Here is a 22164-nt window from a genome sequence, read left to right on the forward strand (position 1 = left end):
GAGAGGGTCCTGTGTATCCCAGGATGCCGTGTACCCACTCTGTAGCCAAGTGACTTGAGCGTTTGATCCTCCTACCTCCATCTCTTCAGTGCTGGGATTATAGGAGTACACGACCTAGAGTGTGTGGACTGGGAATCCAACTCAGGAACTTACACATGGCAGGCAAACACCCTAACAACAGAGCCATATCCCCAGCCAACCTGCAAACTTGTATTGGCCTAGCAGCATGAGAGAATTCAGAGCTTTGCAGAATGTGGAAGACAGATTCAATTTGAGGTGAGGGAGCAGCACACAGGGGCAAGTGGAATAAGAGCCTCTGAAGTTCAGTGGCAGGGAGCCTCAAAGGAATATAGTAAGTCTCCTTGGGATTTGCTCATAGCCACTCCAAGCCTCCTTTTGTTTGTTGGCCTTTTCCTCTCTGGAGAAGGATCCTTTCCCAATCATTCCTGTGATTGCTGCTTGTCAGTAGACTGCTAAGACTGCCCTGTAACCATTTCTGGCACCAAGAAAGCATCACTCCAGGCCTATACAAGTTTTCTTTCTTACCCTTTATCTTCTGGATTGTTCAGCATAGGGCTTGTGGGCTATTTTAAGTGGCATCACAGTGAAGACTATACATGTCCTTGAGCATTGTGGCTGAGAACGAGATCAAGGGGTTGGCTTTCAATGAAGGAACACTGCAAAAGCAGACACCATTTTGACATCGAGAAAGGCAGATGACCTCAGATAGGCTGAGATAACGTGCATGTGGCCCCTACCACGCCATAGCATCAGCAGTACCTAGAAATTTGCTAGAAATATGCTGTAGCGTCTTACTGGATCAGAAACTCTGGAGTGAGCGGCTAAAATTCAAGATGTTAATCTTCTGAGAGGGTTGGATCTCTCTGTCTCTCTCTGTCTCTCTGTCTCTCTCTCTCTCTCTCTCTCTCTCTCTCTCTCTCTCTCTCTCTCTCTCTCTCTCTCTCTCTCATTTGTATTCTCATTGATTCATTCTCATTATCTCCCTTTCTCCTGCCCTTCCCTCACTCTCTTCCTCCCTTCTCCCTTCCCCAAGTTGAATACCTTTATACTGTAGCCCCATCATATCTATAATCATGTGGTATCAGCCACAGGTTTTCCTTGTTAAAACTAATGTGAATCTTAGATTTGGGTTTAGGGGTGTGTGTGTTCATTTCAGGTAGAGGAGTGAACCCAGCACCTCATAAATTTGGGGGGGGGGTGGAGATTGTGTGCGCGTACCATAACCATTTACACATTTAAGAAAGGTTGTTGCCATGTAGCTCAGGCTGGCCTTGAACTTATGATCTTGTGTCAGCCTCCCTAGTGTTGAGGTTACAAGTGTGCATTACCACATTCAGCTTTATACTGACTTTAAAAGAAGCGTTGAGCCAGGTGCAGTGGTACACAGCTATAATCCCAGCTACTTGAGAAGCTGAAGAAGGAGTTGGCCTCGAGGCCAACCTGGGCATTTTGATAAACATTTTTGAGTAGTTCAGACTCTTTGATAGTCTACAAGCGAAGATGAGCTCTTCCTCCCAAACTTGCTTAAGATGCTGCTGCTAAGTCATCTTTCAGCAGTTTGGTTGGTGTCAGTGCCCCTGACTTGGCCAGTTAAAAATGGCAGCTTTGAGACTCTAAGCTGACTTTAGGCACCATTGTTCTGGTTGAGAGGTAATACTGAAGTCCCCAGCCATGGAACTGAGACCTACTAAGATGGTGCCCCTGAGCTAACAAGAGGACACCGGGTAAATGGCTGCTGAGGTATGACACAGGCATGACTCATGGGGCAAGGACTCCTTCATTCTACCCTGAGAAATGTATGTTCAAGAGAGTTGACCCTTGTGGATAGACCACCCACAGGAAGCTTATCTCAGCTTCCCCTGGGCTGCCATTCCCAGTGCAGGGCCTGGTGATGCTGCACCAGGCATTGATGCAGTGAAACTGTAGCAAAGTGATTTCGTGGTGCACTTCTTACAACCCAGTTGTTTCCATTCCCCTTGGGTGTGGCATTAGAGCCTGATGGCCTGTGGCCTGCTGGCCTGGCTGGTCAGACCCAGGGCTGGAAAACTGTCTGTTGTGGTACTGTATGGTTCCATTTCCTCTTCTCTGAGATGGGGTGGGGGTAGCTGTGCTTTGGTTGTCTTTGTAGAAAAGGTCTCACACTCTATATAGCCCAGTTAAACTTGAACTTGCTATAAGCCACCATGTCCAGGTAATAGTAGAGTTTTAGTCTTTTGGTTTGGTTTGGTTCGGTTTGGTTTTTGAGACAGATTATATCCAAGGATAGCTTTGAATTCCTGATACTTTTGCCTCCTCCCAAGCACTAGGGTTCCAATGCTGTACCAGAACACCTGGCTAATTATAGTTTTTTAACCCTCTTACCTTGCAAAGTAAATATTTGGCAACAGGGCTGAAAGATGGCTTGATAGAAGAGTATATGCTGCTCTTACAGAAGACCTGAGTGTGGCTCCTCGCACCTCCTCTGGCAGTGCACTGTATCTGTAACTCCAGCTCTGTGAACCTGGTGCCCACTTCTAGCCTCCTTGCACACAGACAGATACACATATGACATCACTTAAAATAAAAATACCTTTCTTAAATTGGTAACTTAAAACTGTCTGCTCTATTTCTTAGGATTCGTTTTATATTTTTAAGATTAAGTCTCATTGTGCTAGCCTTGAACTCACAGGGATCCTTCTGCCTCTGCCTTCAAAGTGCTAGGATTATAGGCCTGAGCCACCAAACCCAATAACATGTTTCTCCAATGAGAAAGGACATAGTACAACAGGAGGTACTTCCTTCCATATGAATCCAGCCATTAAGTCTTTATCTTAAAGACCAGAAATACACTTTGCTTAGAAGAACAAACAAAACCATATGTGAAGATGAGCACATATCGAGTGTGAGACTCAGTTACACAGTCCTGAGTGACTGCGCTGACCATACTGGGAACATGTGAACACTTCCCAACAGGGAAGACTGGAAATGTCTATGCAAAATAGGATTGCCAAAGCCATCTGACCCTCATACAAATACAGTGGGGCCAATCAAACAAGGACTTGGTCCTTTCAGTGAGACCATGGCTTCTTGAGGCAAAACCCAATCAAGTTTGAGATGACAAACAGAAAAGTTAGTTTAAAAATTACTGCCCGCTAAAGAAAGCTGTTATGCTTCAGACCAGAAAGCTACTGTCAGGTTCTGTGCCCTGCTTATAAAAGGCACCCATTAAAAACAAAAATGTAAGGACCATATGTTGAAATAGACTGCATTTGCTACCCCAAGACATACTTTGTCAGAGAGATCCTGTTGGGAAACCTTGTGGTGAGTGCTGTAGTGAGTGTGGAAGCACCAGCGGTAGCTGTCAGTCCCAGATGCGCACCAGAGTGACCTGGGTCACTTTAAAGCTAGACATGCTTTATAAAAAGCTCCCCAGTGAGTTTCCCATGCTCCCTGGGCTGAGAGCCACTGTAGGGGAGGAACGCTGTGTTATCTCTGCAGTTGTTCATAGTAAAAAGTGTGCACTCATCCCTCCAGCCTCTTGTTCCTCCTAGAGGCCCCCTCACTGGTCACTAGGTTCAGAAGCACAGAGGGGAAGGTGGTTTCTACAGTTTCCACCCATGGGACCTCCAACAAGTAGAGGCTGGTCTTGTTAATTCTCTGCTACATCTAAGACTTAAAAGAGCCCAAAAACAGAACTGCATGTAGTGAGTGAGCATCTACACTGTGGAAGGCTCCTCTGTATGCCTGCCTGCCTGCCCTGCCTGCCCTTCCTGCCCTGCCCTGCCTGCCCTGCCCTGCCTGCCCACCCTGCCTGCTCTGCCTCCCTGCTGCCCTGCCTGCCCTGCCCTGCCTCCCTGATGCCCTGCCTGCCCTACCCTGCCCTGCCTGCCTGCCTGCCTGCCTGCCCTGCCCTGCTCTGCCTGCCCTGCCTGTCCTGCCTGTCTGCATCATTTGATCATGTTTATTCATTCTTCTGAATGCACCATGATGAATGATCTTCCTTTACCCTACTGGGAAGTATTAAGCCAGCATCAACTGCACTTCACTTAGAACTGCAGACCCTGCCTACCCAGTCATAAACCCAGCAAACTCTGGGAGAGTTCTTCAGAGTATGACTGTGCCAGAACACAGAGCAGATTATCTTGTCAGCTTCTGAACAAACCAGAAATCTGCATAACCTGAGACCAGCAGAATCCACACCTCTTCGGACCATGTGCGTGTGCTTGAGGGCTGCGGTTCCCAAAATCCCTGCATCAGCAACTGCTAGAGGGGTGACTTCCTCAGTGAGAATTGCGTCTGTGCTTTGGCCAGGCATGATGGCTCACACCTGTGATTCTAGCATTTGGGAGGCTGAAGCAGGAGAATTGTCACAATGTATAGCCAGCTGGGTATACATACCAAGATCTAGGCCAACCAGGACCTTTTAGGGATAATCCAAAAAGTCGTGCTTGGGCTAAATTTTTTTTGTAGAGGGCTTGCCTAGCATGTATCAAGCCCTACCCACTTCAGGCACTAACACTGTATAATCCAGGGATGATGGTGCCGTCGGATGGATTAGGGTCATCTTCAGCTCTGTGAAACCTGAGACCTTAGCAAAGAAATTAGATAATTAATTGGTTAATTAACTAAAACAGAGTACAACTGATCCCTCCAAGGGAGCCACACTTAGGCTTCAGGAATTCTGCCTGGGCCACAGAGATGATAAAGGTGCTTGCTTCACAAACCTGAATCTGCTCCCTGGAACCCATGTAAACATGAACATTGGGAGTCAGCTTCACTGGTGTCTGACTCTCAACATGGTAATAAGTGAAGTGACATCTGAGGAAAGCGGACTTGTGCTGTATCTCCTTCTGTCCCCACTGTTGCCCAGCATATGAACAGTTTGATTCTTTTCTACCGCATGGACAGACCTGAAGCACAATGCTTGGATGTCGTGGATACGCCTTCCAGCTCTTCTCACCTCGCTCTCCTACTAGAGCAAATGGTTTTTAAAGAATTCTTTTGTTTAACTTGCATGTGTGTGTGCCCATGTGCATGTGTACACACACACACACACACACACGGTGCCTGTAGAAGCTAAAAAAGGATATCAGCTCTACATCCAGGGCATCTGATGTGTATGCTGGCACCTGAACTCGGGTTATCTCAAGAACAGCAAATGCTCTTACCCACTGAGTCATCTCTACACTCCCTGAAAGACAGTTTTAACTTTTCTCAGTAGTACCTATTACACTCTTATTAGTCCTTCTTCCACTTTTATGTTTTCTTTACCCATCTTAGCTGGATTACTATTGCTATGATAAAACACCGTCACCAAAAGCAAGTGGAGGAGGCAGGGGTTTATTTTATTAAACTTACACTTCTATATCACTAAAAGAAGCTAAGACAGGGATTCACACAGGGTAGGAACCTGGAGCTAATGCAGAGGCCATGCTGCCTGCTCCTCATGGCTTGCTCAACCTACCTTCTTACAGAACCCAGGAATGACCACAATGGGCTGGGCTCTCTCCATGGATAACTTGGAGCAAATAATTTAACCTCTCTCTTGACTTCCCTGTAAGGAAGGAAGAATAGTAGTGGTGCTGCCTTATTCATGCATTGTTAAATGGGTAGAGGAACGCCCAACGGTGTCCATTTTAAAAGTAATTTTAATTCATAATGTTAAATAATACATATAAACTATTTTATAGTGATAAAATAGTACATGATACATGATATGCACATTGGCTCCTATAATTGATTCACTAGCAATTTTAGAACAGTAGACATTTGAGACTTTTTATAGTTGCCTTTGAATATTGCATACATGGCTTTATTTTCCGTTAGTCTTAAGGCTCTTCTATAATACAAGGGACCTTCCCAAATGTATTCCCCTCCCAGCATCCTGGAGAGAGCAAGCTGCTCCTGCATGCCCCACCTGGAGTTCAGGAGACCATACTCTACCTGGGACATCCCTACAGATAACACACCACTCAGAAATGGGCCGCCGGGCGTGGTGGCACACGCCTTTAATCCCAGCACTTGGGAGGCAGAGGCAGGCGGATTTCTGAGTTCGAGGCCAGCCTGGTCTACAAAGTGAGTTCCAGGACAGCCACGACTACACAGAGAAACCCTGTCTCGAAAAACCAAAAAAAAAAAAAAAAGAAATGGGCCAAGCAGTTCTGCGTTTTAATTACATTTGGGTTTATTGGTTTGGTATGGTTTTCTGAAATAGGCTCTTTCTGTGTAGCCTAAACTGGCCTGAACCTTGCTATCCCCCTGCCTCAGCCTCCAGCCTGTTAGGATCATAGGCAAACACTACCAGCTTGGCTCTTATGACATTGTATTTATTTATTATTTCATGCATATGAATGTTTTTCTTGCATATATGTATGTGCACTACATAAGTGCCCGGTGCCCTTGAAGGTCAGAAGAAGGTATTGGGTTCCTTGGACCTTAAGTTGCAAATGGTTGTGAGCCACAATGACTGTAGGTGTTGGGAACCAAACCTGGGTCCTCTGCATGAGCAGCTCCTGCTCGTGCTCTCTAAGCTGTCTCAGGAGCCCCTTTAAAGGAGTGTATCTCCGAACCATGTTTCTGACTTCTGTTTAGTGAAATATTGTCCTTATAGTGCAGTAGGTGAAGAGGGTAGGATTATCCCTGCCAGTTTACTAAAGGACATAGTTCTACCTTACTTCAATGCACCCAAAGCCAGTTCGTGTCTGACCAGCCCTTCCATCCTTCATTCCTGGATGTACTGAGAGTACACGTGAATAGACTTTCTTTTTTAAATCTTCACAACTAAAAAAACAGAACGTGAAACTTAACAGGTAAACACGGGGTATACGAATTATACCAACAGAGAGAACAGGCTGACCTAAGTCCCAAATACAAGGCAGCTCCCCTCTCAGTAATTGTAGAAGAGGGTTGTGGCTTTTACTAACTCTGGATCAGGATCTAACAGCAAGGCCAGTAGCCTGGTGTCCAGAGCAAGAGAGGTTAATGGCCCCGCTGGATGAATAATGCAGGATATAAGAATATTCTGTGTTCTAAGTTAAGAGAGGGTCAGATCTGCCCATAGCAGTACAGCTAGAACAGGAAGGGGAAACCCCTTGTGACGGACAGGAAGTAGAGATTTTCATCTGAAGAAAACAGAGTAAAATAACGATGTTCAGATGCCTACAGGGTTATCATGAAGAAGGCAGAACTAGGCCAGTGAGTGGAGTCCTAGAAAAACCTGTGTGACAGTTAGTTGTACTAACAGTGAAGTGTGCTGTCTCCTGAGCTTCAAGTCACCACAGGATCCAACCCAGAGCCTCTGGTGCATTACAGGGACCCAAGACCTGCAGGAAGACTAGACATTTACCCTGGGCACTTCTGGGGCTTTCCAGTTAAGGTTACTCGGTTTGGATTTGTTGGGTGTCCAGAAGTGCAGGAGCCCATTTTCTGAGATGGTTCCCATTCTCCTGTATCCTTTTCTGGAAAAAAAAAAAAAATCAAATGAAATTACTACTTCTTTCTCTCTGCTTTTTTACTTCTAGCTCTAGAGAGTCTTGGCTTCTGGGAAGATGTGAGAAGAATTATCCTGGAATCAGAGCTGATTATGGGGTTCCCCTGGACCTTCAAGGTGCCAGGCTTGCCCCAGTATCTGCAGAGCCTTACCAAACTAGCCATCCCTGAAGTGTGGGCGTCGCTGGCTGAAGCTAAAGGGCAGGCGACTGCTGTTCCTCTCTCCTTCTCTCAGCTTCTGAAGTCTTCCTTTCCTGAAGTGCGCTTGCTAGCCCTAGACACCTTGCTGGAAAGGGCAGCGTCCTCTGAACAGGAACAGAAGGAGCCACTTCCTCTGCTCTACAGTATGGGAGAGGAGTTCCTACTGCTGGCAATGAAGGAAGACCACCCCGGATGTTTCTGCAGGGTAGGCTCTCTGTTGCACTGACACCCCTCTGTCCCACATCTTGGAAACCACCAGAAAGATACAAATGAGGAGAGCAAGTCAGGCAACAGACAGTAGCTTAAAATCCCAAAGAGCAGGGCTCTCTACGTTGCTTGGCTTTATGCTTTATGTATAGAAAGAGCCCTAAGATGCCAGTGATACTTGTAAAGTTTTATTGGTCATAGGTCAAGCCACTCTGTCTTTAGGAAAGATCACTGAAAATTAGCTGTTGGGGTGGAGAGATAGCACTGTGGGTACTGCTTGCCACACAAGCCTAAGGACCAAAGTTCAGATCTCTAGTACCCATGTTAATGCCAGCTGGGTATGGTAGCCCACCTGTTATGCCAGCACTCAAGGGATAAAGATGGAGTCCCTGGGAAAGCTGGATGGAGAGAGACTGGCCAAACAGTGAGCTCCAAGGGCAGTGGGAAACCACAGAGAATGGTGATGGGAAACAACCAATGTCACCTCCATTAGCTACACACAGAACAGGGCTCTTCTTCACTCACACATCTCTTTACAGGCAGATGGCTACCTGAGAAGTTTAGTCCAAATGAACATGAAATCTCAGATATGAATGAGGCTGGGGCACAACCGAGCTACAAGACCAAAGGTCCAAAGGTAGCCTGAGTCCTTAGAGAGGCCCCATCTCAAAACTAAGTAGTAGGAAAGGGAGGAGGGAAATCTGCTTGCTCTAGCATGTGTGAGACCATACAGGCTTCTAGCTTTGATGTTAGGTCACCAAGGACCCTCACACTTCTCATTGTTCTACCCTGACTCAGTTTCTCTAAGATGTTAGAAAGGAAAGAAGAAGTCAGTGAAATTTGGGGGCCTTCTGAAAATAGATTCCCCCTTCCTTGTTGTTAAAAGTGATCTTGATTTAGGAGCAGTTTCTTTATCGTATTTCCTTTGATTTGACTTTGTAGGTCCTAAAGATTCTCTATCACTTGAACCCCAGCGAATGGCTTCCCCAGACAGAGCTCTACGCTCACCTCTCCCCAAAGGAGTTCCTGACGTGGAGTATGGATATTGCTTCCAATGACAGGTTTGCCCTAGGGCTTTTGCGAAGTCTTGGCAGACTACACCTCTTCAGTCATCAGGCAGGGAGCCTGCTCACTGCGCTCCCTAAGAGCTCAGATACTGAGCTTCATTCTAAGCCTCAGCCTAGGAGCTGGGTTCTAAACTCTACTAAGGAAAGTGGCAGGTTTTCACAATAGTAATCAAAAAGTACAAGCAGTTGTGCAAGCAGGGAAAGAATTCACACCTACAAAGGTCATGGACTAGCCACATAAACATTTGTGCATAAAATATGTTAAGTTTGGGCCTGGGGATATAGCTCAGTTGGCTAAGTGCTTATCTAGCATCAGCAAAGCCCTAGCAGAGTCCTGGTACCACGGGTAGCACGGACCCATAATCCCAGTACAGATGAGGTGGAGATGAGAGGGTCAGCAGTTCACGGTCAGCCTTGCCTACATAGTGAGTCTGTGTTATAGGAGACCCTGTCTCATCTTAACTGTACACTTGTGTATGTGGTAATTAGTGAGGATTTGGGAGTGTGCATATGTCTGTGTGTTCATTTTGTTCTATTTTCCAGATCTGAAATCCAGGGAGTAGCTCTGAAGCTTGCCTCTAAAATAATTGCCTACCGTGTACAGAGTTGTGAGAAGGTGAGGCTGATTCTGTACCTGTCCTGAGGTCTGGGGTTTTACCCAGAGCATGTCAGTAAAAGGTAACAGCCCCAGCAGGCAGAATCATAGTGACTCCATACAAATGTGGCTTGTGCTGAAGTTTGCAAAGACTCTGACCTTATGCTTTCTTCTCTCTTGTTTTAGCCATTTCTGACTAGAAGCCTCTCAGAGTGACAGTCCCCAACACACATATGTTGATTGCTTCCTCCCCATTTCTGTAGCTAGACTGTATTTTAAGAGGAATAAGCAAGTCAGTTCTGAGAATATTTAAGATTTCAATTTATAAGCTAATAAGTCTGATGATATATTACACAGGCTGAAGGTGAGGTAGGTGCCCTGCCTACTGTGTGGCTGAGCGGTATCTGAACCAGGTTCTATGTGTGCACTATGTGTTCTATGTGTGCACAGGTTCTATGTGTGCACTACCTGTTCCACATGCCCTTTGAAGGTGAAATGGAGCCAAAGGAAGCAAAACAGCTTCGTGGGAAGATGCTGTGAGACAGATACATACATACCTAGGTGTGTATGAGAGGCATAGGACCAAGGCTCAGCAAACTTGCTGAAGAGGGGCAGAAAGAATGTAAGAGCCGCAGGACACGGAGAAGGCAGGGAAATCCCATTCTCCAGACACAACACATCAGTATAATCCCAACCCCCCAGTAGCTATGTCTCTCTGCATAGCAGGTCCTCTCAGCAGTCCAGTGAGGGATGGGGAGGACTCGGTCCCTTGAGTCATGGCGCTGAGGACTAATGGACTTGGAGAAAGTAGACCGAGTTTAAGTTGTGTAAGCTCTACAGAACCCACCAGACGCCAGTGGAGAGTTTGAGTACTAAGACCACACAGATGGTACTAATCAAGCCCAGGGGACTGCAGAGAAAACAAAGCACAGGTGTGGGAGAGTGGCAGGGAAGAAGGGAGGGCACAGGACATGGAAGGAGATGGGGGAGGGGGGCAGGAAGAATGCATTATATATATGTCTATAAAATTATAAAGAACACATCTTATTTAAAAAGGCAGACAATACCATCTCAGGATAGTAAGTAGACAGTGGCCAGCCTGCAGTACAAGCACCTCTTCTCATTGTGCTCCTGGGTTCTGCATGATCACAGGGATGCCAGCACCAAGACACATGCTGGAGATTCAGAGATGCACAGGCTATCGAGAGAAAGAGACTGCTGGGCCACTGTGACAAATGGCAGGACTCAGAACCCAAGGGGAAGAAGTGAATTCTTTGGGGCAAGATTAGATTGCCCAAGGCTGGGCCAGGGTAAAACCCTGGGGTTAGCATTAGCAAGCAAGATTCCTTGCCTCTGTCATTCAAAGGCATGACCAGAGATCAAACCTAGGTCACAGGAGATACAAAAATGTTTAAAATAAGAAAGTAAAAAAGAAGAAAACAGTGTTTGGAAGGTTAAGAGAAATATGATGAGACATGATTTATTTTAAAACAGTTCAGAGGTCTGGGGCTACTGCTCAATAGCAAAAGTAGCCTAGCATGCACAAGTTCCTTCCCCAGCACTACAACAAAACAGAAGCCTACCTGTCATTCCAGCACTGAGGCTGAGGCAGAAGACCACAGAGAGCACAGCTACACAGAGAGATGCTGTCGTAGGACACAGACAGCAGCAGCAAACCACAATAAACCCCAGGTTCTAAGGCAGCAGTCTAGACAGCAGAAGCAGAAGCTCCCAGAGAGACCAGTCTACAGTGCGCTTCACCATTTGCCTCCATAGCCAGCTGCTTGGACCTTGAATGAAGTATTATCCCATAAAACTGGAAACATTTTCTAGGGAGAGAAAAATCCACAGAGCAGTAGACGGACATGGAAAAACACTAAAGCTCTGGGGCGGGAGCTGGCATCAGCAGCTGAGAACCTCAGTTCAGATCCTTAGAGCCATTGCCCCAGAGCAATCAAAGAAATCAGCAGGCTCATGTGGTACAGGTAGACAGTCACCTCCCTGTAAGTGTCTTGGAACACTGCTCTCTGGTTCTCTTATGGAGGACATCATGAATGAAAGACATTTCTTTCTCCCACTTTTGAGACTTCCCAGAGACGGCCTTTTCACTGCTTAATAAGACTGCAGGCATGGCAGAGTGTGGCACGTGGTGAGAAGGTATGAAGAAAAAAGGGAGCAGACAGGCAAACAGATGGGAGAATTCATTTGTACAACAGAGCCGCTCCTGTCATGATTAGCCCAGCCTGGAGACAGTAGCATTCATTTATCTGTGAATGTTATGAGGCCCCACTCTCATGACTTCATACAGCATGTCACCACAGCAGCTTGATTTCAACATGACCTCCAAAGTGTACCAGGAAGTAATTTGCATGGAATGAGAATCTCCTTTCTAGGAAAAGTGAGAAATGAGTATAAGCGCTAAAAATAAACCAAATGCCACAACACGGAGTACAATATTATTTGACCTTGAAAAGGAATAAATAAAGTTTAGAACCCTTAATCTGCTGGGTGTGGTGCTATATACCTGTAATCCCAGCACTTGGGAGGTAGAAGGCAGAAGAATAAAGAGTTCATGGCCAGCCTGTGCTATATGAGACCCTTCTAGAAGAAAGGAAACCATCAGTGTAAAAAGAAGCTGCTCGAGCCGGGCGTGGTGGCGCACGCCTTTAATCCCAGCACTCGGGAGGCAGAGGCAGGCGGATTTCTGAGTTCGAGGCCAGCCTGGTCTACAAAGTAAGTGCCAGGACAGCCAGGGCTACACAGAGAAACCCTGTCTCGAAAAACCAAAAAAAAAAAAAAAAAAAAGAAGCTGCTCACAGAAAGAAAACCACATAGACTGAGGCAGAGCCACAGAGCCAGAGAATACAGGGTCAGGGCTAAAGGGACCGAGGATGGGGAGTGCCAGGAAGAGTGCTTGGAAGTTAACAACAGAAGAGAAGTCGCTGTTTACTCTGACCCTGACATCACACAACACACAAGTCAGCAGCATCACGGAGTGCCACAGACACCTTCATCTTAGGTGTCAGTCAAAGTTGCAAAAGAAAATTGTGCATTATGTACCAATAAAGCTCTTGTTACTGGCTGCCTCCCTCCCTCCTTCCCTCCCTGTCTCTTTCCCTCCTCCCCCTCTCTCTTGGCTAGTCCCTTTCTCTCTCTTCCCACTCCCCCTTCTCTCTCCCATGGTGACTTCCCTGGCCTCAGTCCTTGGGGCCAGTGAACTCGCCTGCCCAACAGTGGCTTCCCAATAAACCTGCATTTAATATAATAAATGAGTTCTTGTTGCTGAAAGCAGAGCTTTGCTCCAAGTGGGCACTGGAAAGTTGCTGCTTCCTGGGGCTGCAGGTGCAGCTTGATGGAGCCCTTCCCTCCTTTTGTGTTCTCAGAACAAAGATTCACTCGCCCCTGAGCTGAGGCAGTGGGTCCAGCTCGTTGTCTGGTCCTGTGGAGACCATCTTCCTACTGCATCTAGACTGGCTGTTGCTGAAGTCCTCACAAGCACCGCACCTCTGTTCCTCACCAGCCCCCAGCCCATTCTCGGTAAGTGTGCTAATCGAGGCCCCTGCACCCAACTCAGCAAACAGAAAGAGACACACATACCAGGCTGAAAGAAGGGGTGCTTAGCTAGGTGCTGGTGGTGCATGTCTTTAATCCCAACACTCAGGAGGCAGAGGCAGGAAGATCTCTATGAGTTTGAAGCCAGCCTAGTCTAAGAGCAAGTTCCAGGATAGCCAGAGCTACACAGGGCTAGAACCTTATCTTGAGGGGGCAGGGAATGATGTCATATGTGATGCCTTTACATGTTCCAGGGCGTTTTCTCTGTGTGGTTTATATTCTGAGTATTTCTTAACAATGGCTGCTTTTCTTCTTTTTCTTCTGTCTTATCACCCAAGCCATTCTACATACATTTTATCAGAGCACCCATGAACTTTGCAGTCTTTCCTATCTGTAAATCTGACCCTTTAAAACCCATCATTTGAGACAGTGTCACTATGTAGCCCAGGAGAACCTTGAACTTGAGAAATTCCTCCTGTCTCAGCCTCCCAAGTACTGGGATTCTCAGTGGACACCAACATGCTCATGAGTGGGTTCCTGCTGTCTCAGGCTAGACCTACACACCCTTAACATGGCTCACTAGGCCCTTTCTGTTTCATCCCTGGCCTACCCACCCTTCCTCAGGCCTGTTTGTCCTCATTAGGGACCAGCTCTCCATAAACAACCCCTGCTTGATTGACTTGTTTGCCTTTCAAAACTCCGCCTCTTCCAGGAAGCCAGAAAGGACTTCCTTAAAAGACACCAGGAAGTACTTTCCTGTAATCTCTGTTGTGCTAAGGTTGACTTGAGGCTTCTGTCTGATGTCCCTGCTGGGCTGCTGGGTCCCCTCACTACTGAACTTAGCTTGAAATCAGTCGTGGGATAGAAAGGGCACTGCTTCAGTCAGGGTTGTGCAGCTCTCAGCTGACTTCTGAACTGGGTTCCTCCCTCCTCGCTGTCACTCCGATACCTAGAGAGCAGTAACTAGGAAAAGCTTCACACCAGCAATACTGAGGAGAGCGGAAAGCCTTGGAAGATGAAGAGCACAGGGGGCACTTGCGTAACTTTTGTATTGTGCTGCTTTGGAGTTTGTTTTGATTTATAAACATAGTTAAAGGAAAACCAGGAGCACAGAGCCAGCTCCACACAGACCCTGCCCTCTTCTGCATGTGGACTTACTGTGAGGAGCTCACTCCCGTCAGCTAGTCACTGTCTGTCTCGCTCTGCTTCGTCCACATTTGCCCTCAAGCATCAGGTAGGGCCAGCCCCAAGGAGCTTTCAGCTTTGTTGTGGGGCTGAGGAAAGAGTTGTTTTTTAGGTGTTGACACTGAAGTGGAAGATGAACCTATGACGGCTCTTGTAATCAGGTCCCACGAAGTGCCTGGTGCAGCCTTTGTCTGGGAAGTGACATCATCCGCAACCGTCCTGTTACAACTTAATCGCTGAACCGAGAGCAATAGGAGAAAGGCTAAAAAACTTTGGTTAGGGCAGGCATGGTGGTCCATACCTGCAACTCGAGCTGCTTGAAAGGCCAAAGCCAGAAAAACCAACCTAGACAACGTGGTGGTAAAACTTCTCTCTCAGAGGCAGCTTGTTCTCCTCTTGGGTCAAGCATTCTCAGTAAGGGCAATGCCATCCTGCAGCACATTTTCCTGAACAACTGGTTGCTCTGACACTCAAACAATAAAATGTGTGTATAATGACCTGAAATTGTTGTGTGGAATTGAGTCTTGTTCGTGTTAGCTGCTGGTCCTGGGGATGCCATGATCAGCAGAGGCCAGTGGCCCACATGCACATGAAGAACTGCAACCAGCCAGGTTGACGTGGACTGAAGAGAGCAACTTCAGGGTTCCAAGGCCCTTCTTTGTAAGACACAACTCAAGATGGACTCCTTGGTGCTACAGGCCTGAAGTTACAAGCTACAAGCCTTTAGGAGGTAGGAGCAGGAGGATTTTAGGAGTTCAAGGCCATCTAAGGCTAATAGCAAATCTGAGGCCAGCCTGGACGGCTAGTAACCCAGTCTCAAAAGTTAAAAAATAAAAGTGTAGGGTCTCTAAGGAGGAGTAGAGGTTAAAGCCTGATCTGGGAGGAGGGAGAGAACTACTCCAGATGGCACTGATGGGGGGTAAGGGAGCCACTCAGACCATTGCCTTTAGAGGCATGGGTGATATTTTGTCACTGCCTGCTGCCTCTCTCTCTCTCTTCTGAAATATGTCCCTGTAGCCCATTCCCATTTCTTCCTGCAGCCACTGGGCTTGACTCTGACCTCTCATTAATCTACATTCTAGATGTCTTGCCCTTGGTGCTGCTCGGAGCACCTTCTGCCCTTCCATCTGTCCACAGCAGCACTATGTGGAAACCTGCAGATTTAGTGCTGAGAGCCAACAGTGGCAGAAATGGGCCTCAAAGACATGAAACTAAGGGTGGCCCTTTTTCATGTGCCTTCCCTACTTGTGATTCTTGTCCCCAAACACATTGACACTTTGCTTTCCAGAATCGGTAAGTTCTCACAGTCTCTTAAATCAGCATTAAACTCGTTTCTGCAAAGTGCAAAGCACACGTTGGTTTGTTGTTTGTGTTTGTTTGTTTGTTTGTTTGTTTTGAGACAAGGTCTTGCCATATCACTCAAGCTGGCCTTGGATTCACTGCATAGCCAAGGCTGGGATTTACTAGTTAGTGCCCCCAGCCTTCAGTTGTTTTTCTCCCTGACACAGGGTCTCATTATATAGCCCTGGCTATCCTGGAACTCTATATGTAGACCGCTGGCCTTGATCTCACAGACATCTACCTGTTTTCTAAGTGCTGAGATTCAAGACATGAGAAACATTCTTACTGCGTGAATCATGACTCTGGAGAGAGTTGCCCGGAGCCTTATAGGCCATCAGCCCTTCTGCAGTGCCTAAGGCTGGTTGACTACAGAAGGCTTCCCTCCTCCCTCCCCAGCAGGGTCCTTTCTGTTCCACTGTTGTTCTGATCCTCAGGTCTTCTTGTCTTACAATAACACCCTACATCCCAAAAAGAATGTCTGTCGCTTCTTCATGAACGTCTCCTCACACATGAGCCTGAAGCAGTGTCACTGCATGCTTGTTGGTGGTAGTGCAGATGACATGAATTCATTCCCTCTGGTTTCTTCACAGAACTGCAGGACACACTTTCTCTCTGGAGGTGTGTTCTTACCCTTCTGCAGAGTGAGGAGCAAACCGTCAGAGAGGCAGCCACAGAAATCGTGACAACAGCCATGTCACAAGGAAACACTTGCCGGTCAACAGGTACTTTGTTCTTCACCTTGTATCATATACCTTATTGCTCTATAACCAGGGCTGGCACACTTACCAGAAGATGCCATATAATGGATATAAGTTTTGCCTAACCATTTAGCCTCTTCCTCAACCTTATCATTGTGATGGGAAACAGCCCTGAAAAGCCACAAGGCATTGTGATGCTATAGGACAAAGTATTCTTTAGCACTAGAAATAGGAGGAAAGGCTAGGACTGTCACAGTCAGTGGGAACAAGATGAAGTGCCCAGGCTTTAGCTTGATCTTTCCACATTGCAGTTCAACTGTTGGGAGCCCTCCTCCTTCACACAGTGCCATGGACACCAAGCACTTACGCTACTCCCTCACCATAGCACCTTCTCCTGCCCCACACATAGCTGCCTTCTGTGGAGATTTGTAGTAGGAACTGGTGATTCTGGAAGGTCCAAAAGAAAATTAACTCAGGGTACTGGTAAAGATGGTTTAGTGGTTACGAGCACCAACTCTTCCAGAGGACATGGGTTTGATTCCCAGCCAAACACTCATACACAAGATGTGGGGGGAGGGTGGAGAGAGAGAGAGAGAGAGGGAGGGAGGGAGGGAGGGAGGGAGGGAGGGAGGGAGGAAGGAAGGAAGGAAGGAAGGAAGGAAGGAAGGAAGGAAGGAAGGAAGGAAGGAAGGAAAAGAGAGAGAGAGAGAGACCCCGAGAGACCAGCCTGGAGTGCCCCACCGCCCAGGCTGATGACAAACCTGGTAACCCTGCTCCAGTCTCCCGGTTGCTGTGCAGAGTAGGATTTTTGTCTTTGTTCACTGCTCTAATTTTTAGAACCTGGCATCCACTAAACATCACTGTGTAATCAGTTGAATGAATGAATAATAAGGACTTGGGGTTTCCTACAACTGACTGCATGTGGGAGAGATGGAAGTAAAGCCCTTTGGATTCTAAATTGTTAAGAAATTGCCCTATGGAGCTCTGTGAGTTCGAGACCAGCCTGGTCTACATAGGGAATTCTAGAACAGCCAGGGCTAGGAAGAAAGAAAGTTGGAGCTGGAGAGATGGCTCAGTGGTTAATAGCACTGGCTGCTCTTCCTGAGGTTAAGAGTTCAATTCCCAGCAACCACATGGTGGTTCACAACCCTCTGTAATGGGGTTTGATGCCCCCTTCTGGTGTGTCTGAAGACAGCTACAGTGTACTCACATACATAAAATAAATCTGAGGGAGAGGGAGAGAGACCTTAAAGTGGGAGATCCAAGTTCTAGCAGATCATGTAAGCTGCATTAGGCCCACTGCTTCCTAGAAATCCTAATTTGATAAGAAACTACTTGTGCATCTGCGCAGTCCCTACCTCTGACAGATCTAGGTTTAGTTGCTCTCTCCCTTGTCATTCCCTCCTTTCTCAAGCAGAATGGATTTTTTTTTTCCTTTAAGATTTGTTAGCAGCGGTGGCGCATGCCTTTAATCCCAGCCCTTGTAAGACAGAGGCAGACAGATCTCTAAGTTTGAGGCCAGCCTAGTCTACAGAGAGAGTTCTAGGACAGCCATGGCTACATAGAGAACCCTATCTCAAAAAAAACGAAAAAAGGTTTATTTATGAGGATGAAGAGAACACTCACTGGTTGCTCTTCTAGAGATCCAGCATTCAGCTTCCAGCACCCCCATGGTGGCTCAAACTGTCTACAGGTCCAGTTGCAGAGGATCTGGACACCATCTTCTGGCCTCTGAGAGTACTGCACACACATGGTGCACAAACATATATGCAGGCAAAACACCCATATAAATAAGAATAAAATTAAAAAATTAAAGTTAATATTTATTTATAAATAAATGATATCCTGTGCAAAAACAGCCAGTGCTTTTAACTACTAAGCCCTCTCTACAGCCCCCCAGGGTGGAGGTTCATTTATGCCTGCCACCCTGGGGAGGCAGAGCTTAGGGACTAAGGACACACACATCCTCCTGGGGACTGCAGTGGCAGCCATTCTGAATGAGGGACATGTCCTTCAAGTCCCCCGCTTCTGAGCAGAAGCAGCATACTGTCTCTGAATGCTCCAGAGTGTCCTTCACTGCTGGCAGGACATTTATGCTTTCCTCTATTTGAGTTCTGAGCAGTAGTAATGTGTCCAAAGTCCTGGGAACCATGAGGACCAGACACTCAGAGCCAGGCCCCTGTGAGGACTAAAACTTTGCCCTTCAGACCCTCTTCTGAGACAGTGAAAGGAACCAAGCCAGACTACAGAGAGCACAGGGGACAGTGGAGATTTTCTCAACTGTCAGGGTTTTTTGCTTTTTTTTTTTTTTTTCTTTGTTTTGGGCTTTTTTGAGATGTTTCTTTTGTAGTCCAGGCTGGCTTCAGGTTCTCTGTGTAGCCCAGGATGAAGTCCTGATCCTCTGCCTTCCACTTTCACAATGCTAGGATTATAGTATGGGCCGCCATAACCAAACTCCACTAGCATGTTTGATAGAAGACACTAAAGTTGTTGCTGAGAAAGTAGATTGGGGGCCTAGAGCCGAGGCAAATGAGAGTTATGGTAGGGTGGTGTCCCTTCCAGGAAGAGCAGATGGTCCTGCACCAAAGGCTGCTGTGTTCCTGCCCTCTGGGTCCCGTCTTAGAGGGAGGGGGATCACATAGGGCTGGAGGAGTCCCAGCCTGTGATCTACAGTTAGGGATCTAAGAGCACAGGCAGGTAAATGGCTCTGAATCCCACTGTTAGTGGGAGGTCAGGTCTGAAACAGGGCCCTCATTGAGCTCAGGAAAGCATTTCACTCACCTTCTAGACACCTTGATTCTCGTGGAGTAAGTGACAGAAATGTATGACCTCAAAGACCAGTGTAGACTCCTGGGACAAATGAGCTGAGCCACAAGAACAGTGCTGCCTGGAAGAGAATTTGGTGGGACTCCAGAAGCACTGGAAGAACAGAGTGTTCTATGAAGCCAGCATCTCCCTCCATATAACCACCCCAAGGCCAGCTCTGGGCCTGCTCCATTGCCCTCGGGTGTTCTTTTCTATTGTCAGGAAGGTCAGAATTGTGATCTGCCAGGGAAGGAATGGTTTCTGTTTCCTCATTCATTTCTTCAAGTCACAGACATCTTGTCAAGGTAGACAAAAGTCTCTACCCCTTCCACAATCCCTCTAGGGGATTGTCATAATGAAGCTCCCATGACCACATGCCACTTTGCCCTTGCTAGCTGTCACTGTTCCCAGGGAGCCTCGTCCCCTGACATCCACCTGCACTCAGCCAGTGCATCACCAGCAGTGGCTCCCGTGCTGTACAGAAACCAATGCAAGCTAATGTTCACATCTAAGTCTAGGAGTGGGTTGCAGGGCCCACGAGTACTCTAGCTGAGCCTTGTTGCTGGGGTGGTGATACTGTCTTCATGGCCTCCCAGTGACTATGCCCCAAACAGACAAGAAGCCCCCTTTGAGGAAAAGAGAGCCATTTTGAATCATTTTGCCTCCACTGATCCTCCCTGGCCCCCAGATGACTGACTTCTGTAGGTGGTGATAAGCCCTTGGTCTAGGGCCTAGGCCATCTGGTGCTGATGTGGCTGGCAGGGTCTCCCTGTCCCTCTTAGCAAAAGGTAGCTGTGCCTGGTGACTACTCCTTCTCATGGCTCAGCCCTCTTTCCTGGCTTCCCTTCTATGTGGAAGCCTCCACTTGCCATTCTAGGGCTACATAGGATGCAGCATTTCTCAGTTCACTAGGGAAAGCACCTTTTGCATGTGTGTTCGTCTGTTTGCAGGTATGGGACTATCCACAGTTCTTTTTGAGACAGTCTTTCACTAGCAGCATGGGAGCATGGGGCTTACTTGATTAATCCAGACTGACCACTGAGCCCCAAGGATCTGTCTCTCCCTAAGCCCCAATGCCACGATTACAGGGATGTGCTGTAATCTTTGGGTGAGTTCTGCGGCTCAAACTGAGGTCCTCGTGTTCGTTCTCGTGACAAGCACTTTGCTGGCTGAGCCATTTCCCAAGCATCCTATTTGACCCTAAGCTGCATGAGGAAAGTGAAGGCCCTAGGCTTTGCTTAGATGACTAAGGAAGGAATTTACTGGTGAGCAACTCTCCCTCAGTTCCTACTCAAGGCCTGTACATTCCATGGAGCACTGGTGGGGGGGGGGTGTCTGTCTGTTTTATTGGCCCCCTAGTTCATTCAGCCCCAGACATCTTCTACCAATACAAACTACAGACAGTTGTCAAATCCATGCTGTTGTGACACTATATAGCCTGAAGGGTAGGCCTGCATAGGCCACTAATGAAGCCCCTTGTTCTTAGCATCCTACCACTGTCCAAGTAAGAGCACAGGGGCTGTCTGAGACCTGGGAAACCCTCATCCTTCCCATAACATCTCCCGAATCCCGTTCTGAGAGCTCCTGTCTGCAGTAGGCTACTAGGCTTTCTTGTTCCACATGACAGGAGCTCTTCAAAGCAGAACAGAATGGAAAGTGGCTGTTACTGTGATTGCTGCAAAGAGGAATTTTACCTGGGCCCATGCTGGGAGACTGTGTGTGCAATCAGACAGAGTGCTGTGTTGTAAATCTAATGCCTCTCAGGGTCTCTAAAAAGAGCACAGGACAGCAGTTGGGCACGTCTTTATGTGTGATCACTGGAGAAGACTGTATCCTAGGAGCTGTGTTTTGGCCAGCTCTCTGAGGCAACAAGTGTCCAGTGTGTCTAAAGGGCAGGAAATCTTCAGTGAGTGTACTGACAGAGCTTGTCAAAATGGACGGGTGTGGTGGCACATGACTTTAATCCCAGTACTTGGGAGGTAGAAGTAGGCAGATCTTTGAATTCCAGGCCAGCTACATGGTGAGACCCTGCCTTTAAAAGAAACAAAATGAAGCCTGTCCTGAGGACCAAAGGCAGAGAACAGGAGGTGAGAATCCAAAGCTGACCTCGACACTGCATTCTCCTCTCCTTTGATCTTGCCCCCCCCCCCCATGCCTCCAGCAGGAGTCCCCACAGTACCAGAGTAGGGCATGTGTGGACAGGGACTCCAGCTTCAAGCATGAAACAAACCACTAGTGTCTGCAGCATGGAGACCACGTTCATAGTCGCTTAAACAAGTCAGTATCTTTTCTCCCTAACTCAGAATACCCAGCAGGCTTGTGTGGTGGCCCTGTCATCAAGGGACCCACACCTTATTTCCCACTGCTCTACATTTTCAGTTGTACTATCCCTCTTATCTTCTAAGATGGTAGTTCCAGCCCCACTCCCATGTGCACTGTCTAGTGACTAGGAGGAAGGGAAGGCCACTGTAGTTGTTGCATCTCCCCCAACATCAACCTTAGCAGCCAGGAGCTGCTCGTGATCTGCAGCTCTCACAAGAGGCCCAAGACTGTTGATTTAAGCCAAGTAGCAACATGCTCAGCTAAGAAGTTCCCCGTCGACATGGTAGGGGATGGGCATGGAAGAGAGATGCATACTTCCCACTTCCATCCTCTAGATCTGACATGCTCTAATACTGCAGAGGGCTAGCTGCATTCACACTGGCAGCTGGGGGCTCACATTTGAATGGTACTGAGCCCCTTGCCTTGGTTATTTAGAACCCTGCTCATCATTCACAGACAGATTTTACCTCACTTGCATCCATGTTGCTTTTATCATCGCAACTCACAGAGCCAAGTATTCAAGAAAAGATGGATGAATTGTCTCTGTCTTCATAAATGAGAATATGGGCCAGATGGTAGTGACACACACATTTAATCCCAGTACTTGAGAGGCAAAGGCAGGTGGATATCTGTGAGTTTGAGGCCAGCTTGGTTTATAGAGCGAGTTCTAGGACAGCCAGGGCTACACAGAAATCCTGTCTCA

The 22164-nt window shown here is 47.3% G+C and overlaps 1 protein-coding gene across 2 annotated transcripts in view; it reads left to right on the forward strand.

Annotated features, from left to right (window-relative positions):
- The window catches only part of Thada (THADA armadillo repeat containing), a 284103-nt gene that overhangs the window by 240056 nt on the left and 21883 nt on the right, over positions 1-22164 (forward strand). The window contains exons 32-36 of one of the 2 annotated variants that reach the window (XM_085833257.1): positions 7521-7894; positions 8839-8957; positions 9507-9579; positions 12942-13095; positions 16227-16358. In XM_085833257.1, coding sequence (XP_085689383.1) covers positions 7521-7894; positions 8839-8957; positions 9507-9579; positions 12942-13095; positions 16227-16358 — 852 coding nt within the window. Of the gene's footprint in view, positions 1-7520; positions 7895-8838; positions 8958-9506; positions 9580-12941; positions 13096-14407; positions 15042-16226; positions 16359-22164 lie in introns of those variants that run through there. The other variant, XM_029471016.2, reaches the window with a different exon arrangement.

This window comes from Mus caroli, unplaced genomic scaffold (genome assembly GCF_978045245.1).
Source record: "Mus caroli unplaced genomic scaffold, Mus_caroli_1 scaffold_18, whole genome shotgun sequence".
Lineage (NCBI taxonomy): Eukaryota > Metazoa > Chordata > Mammalia > Rodentia > Muridae > Mus > Mus caroli.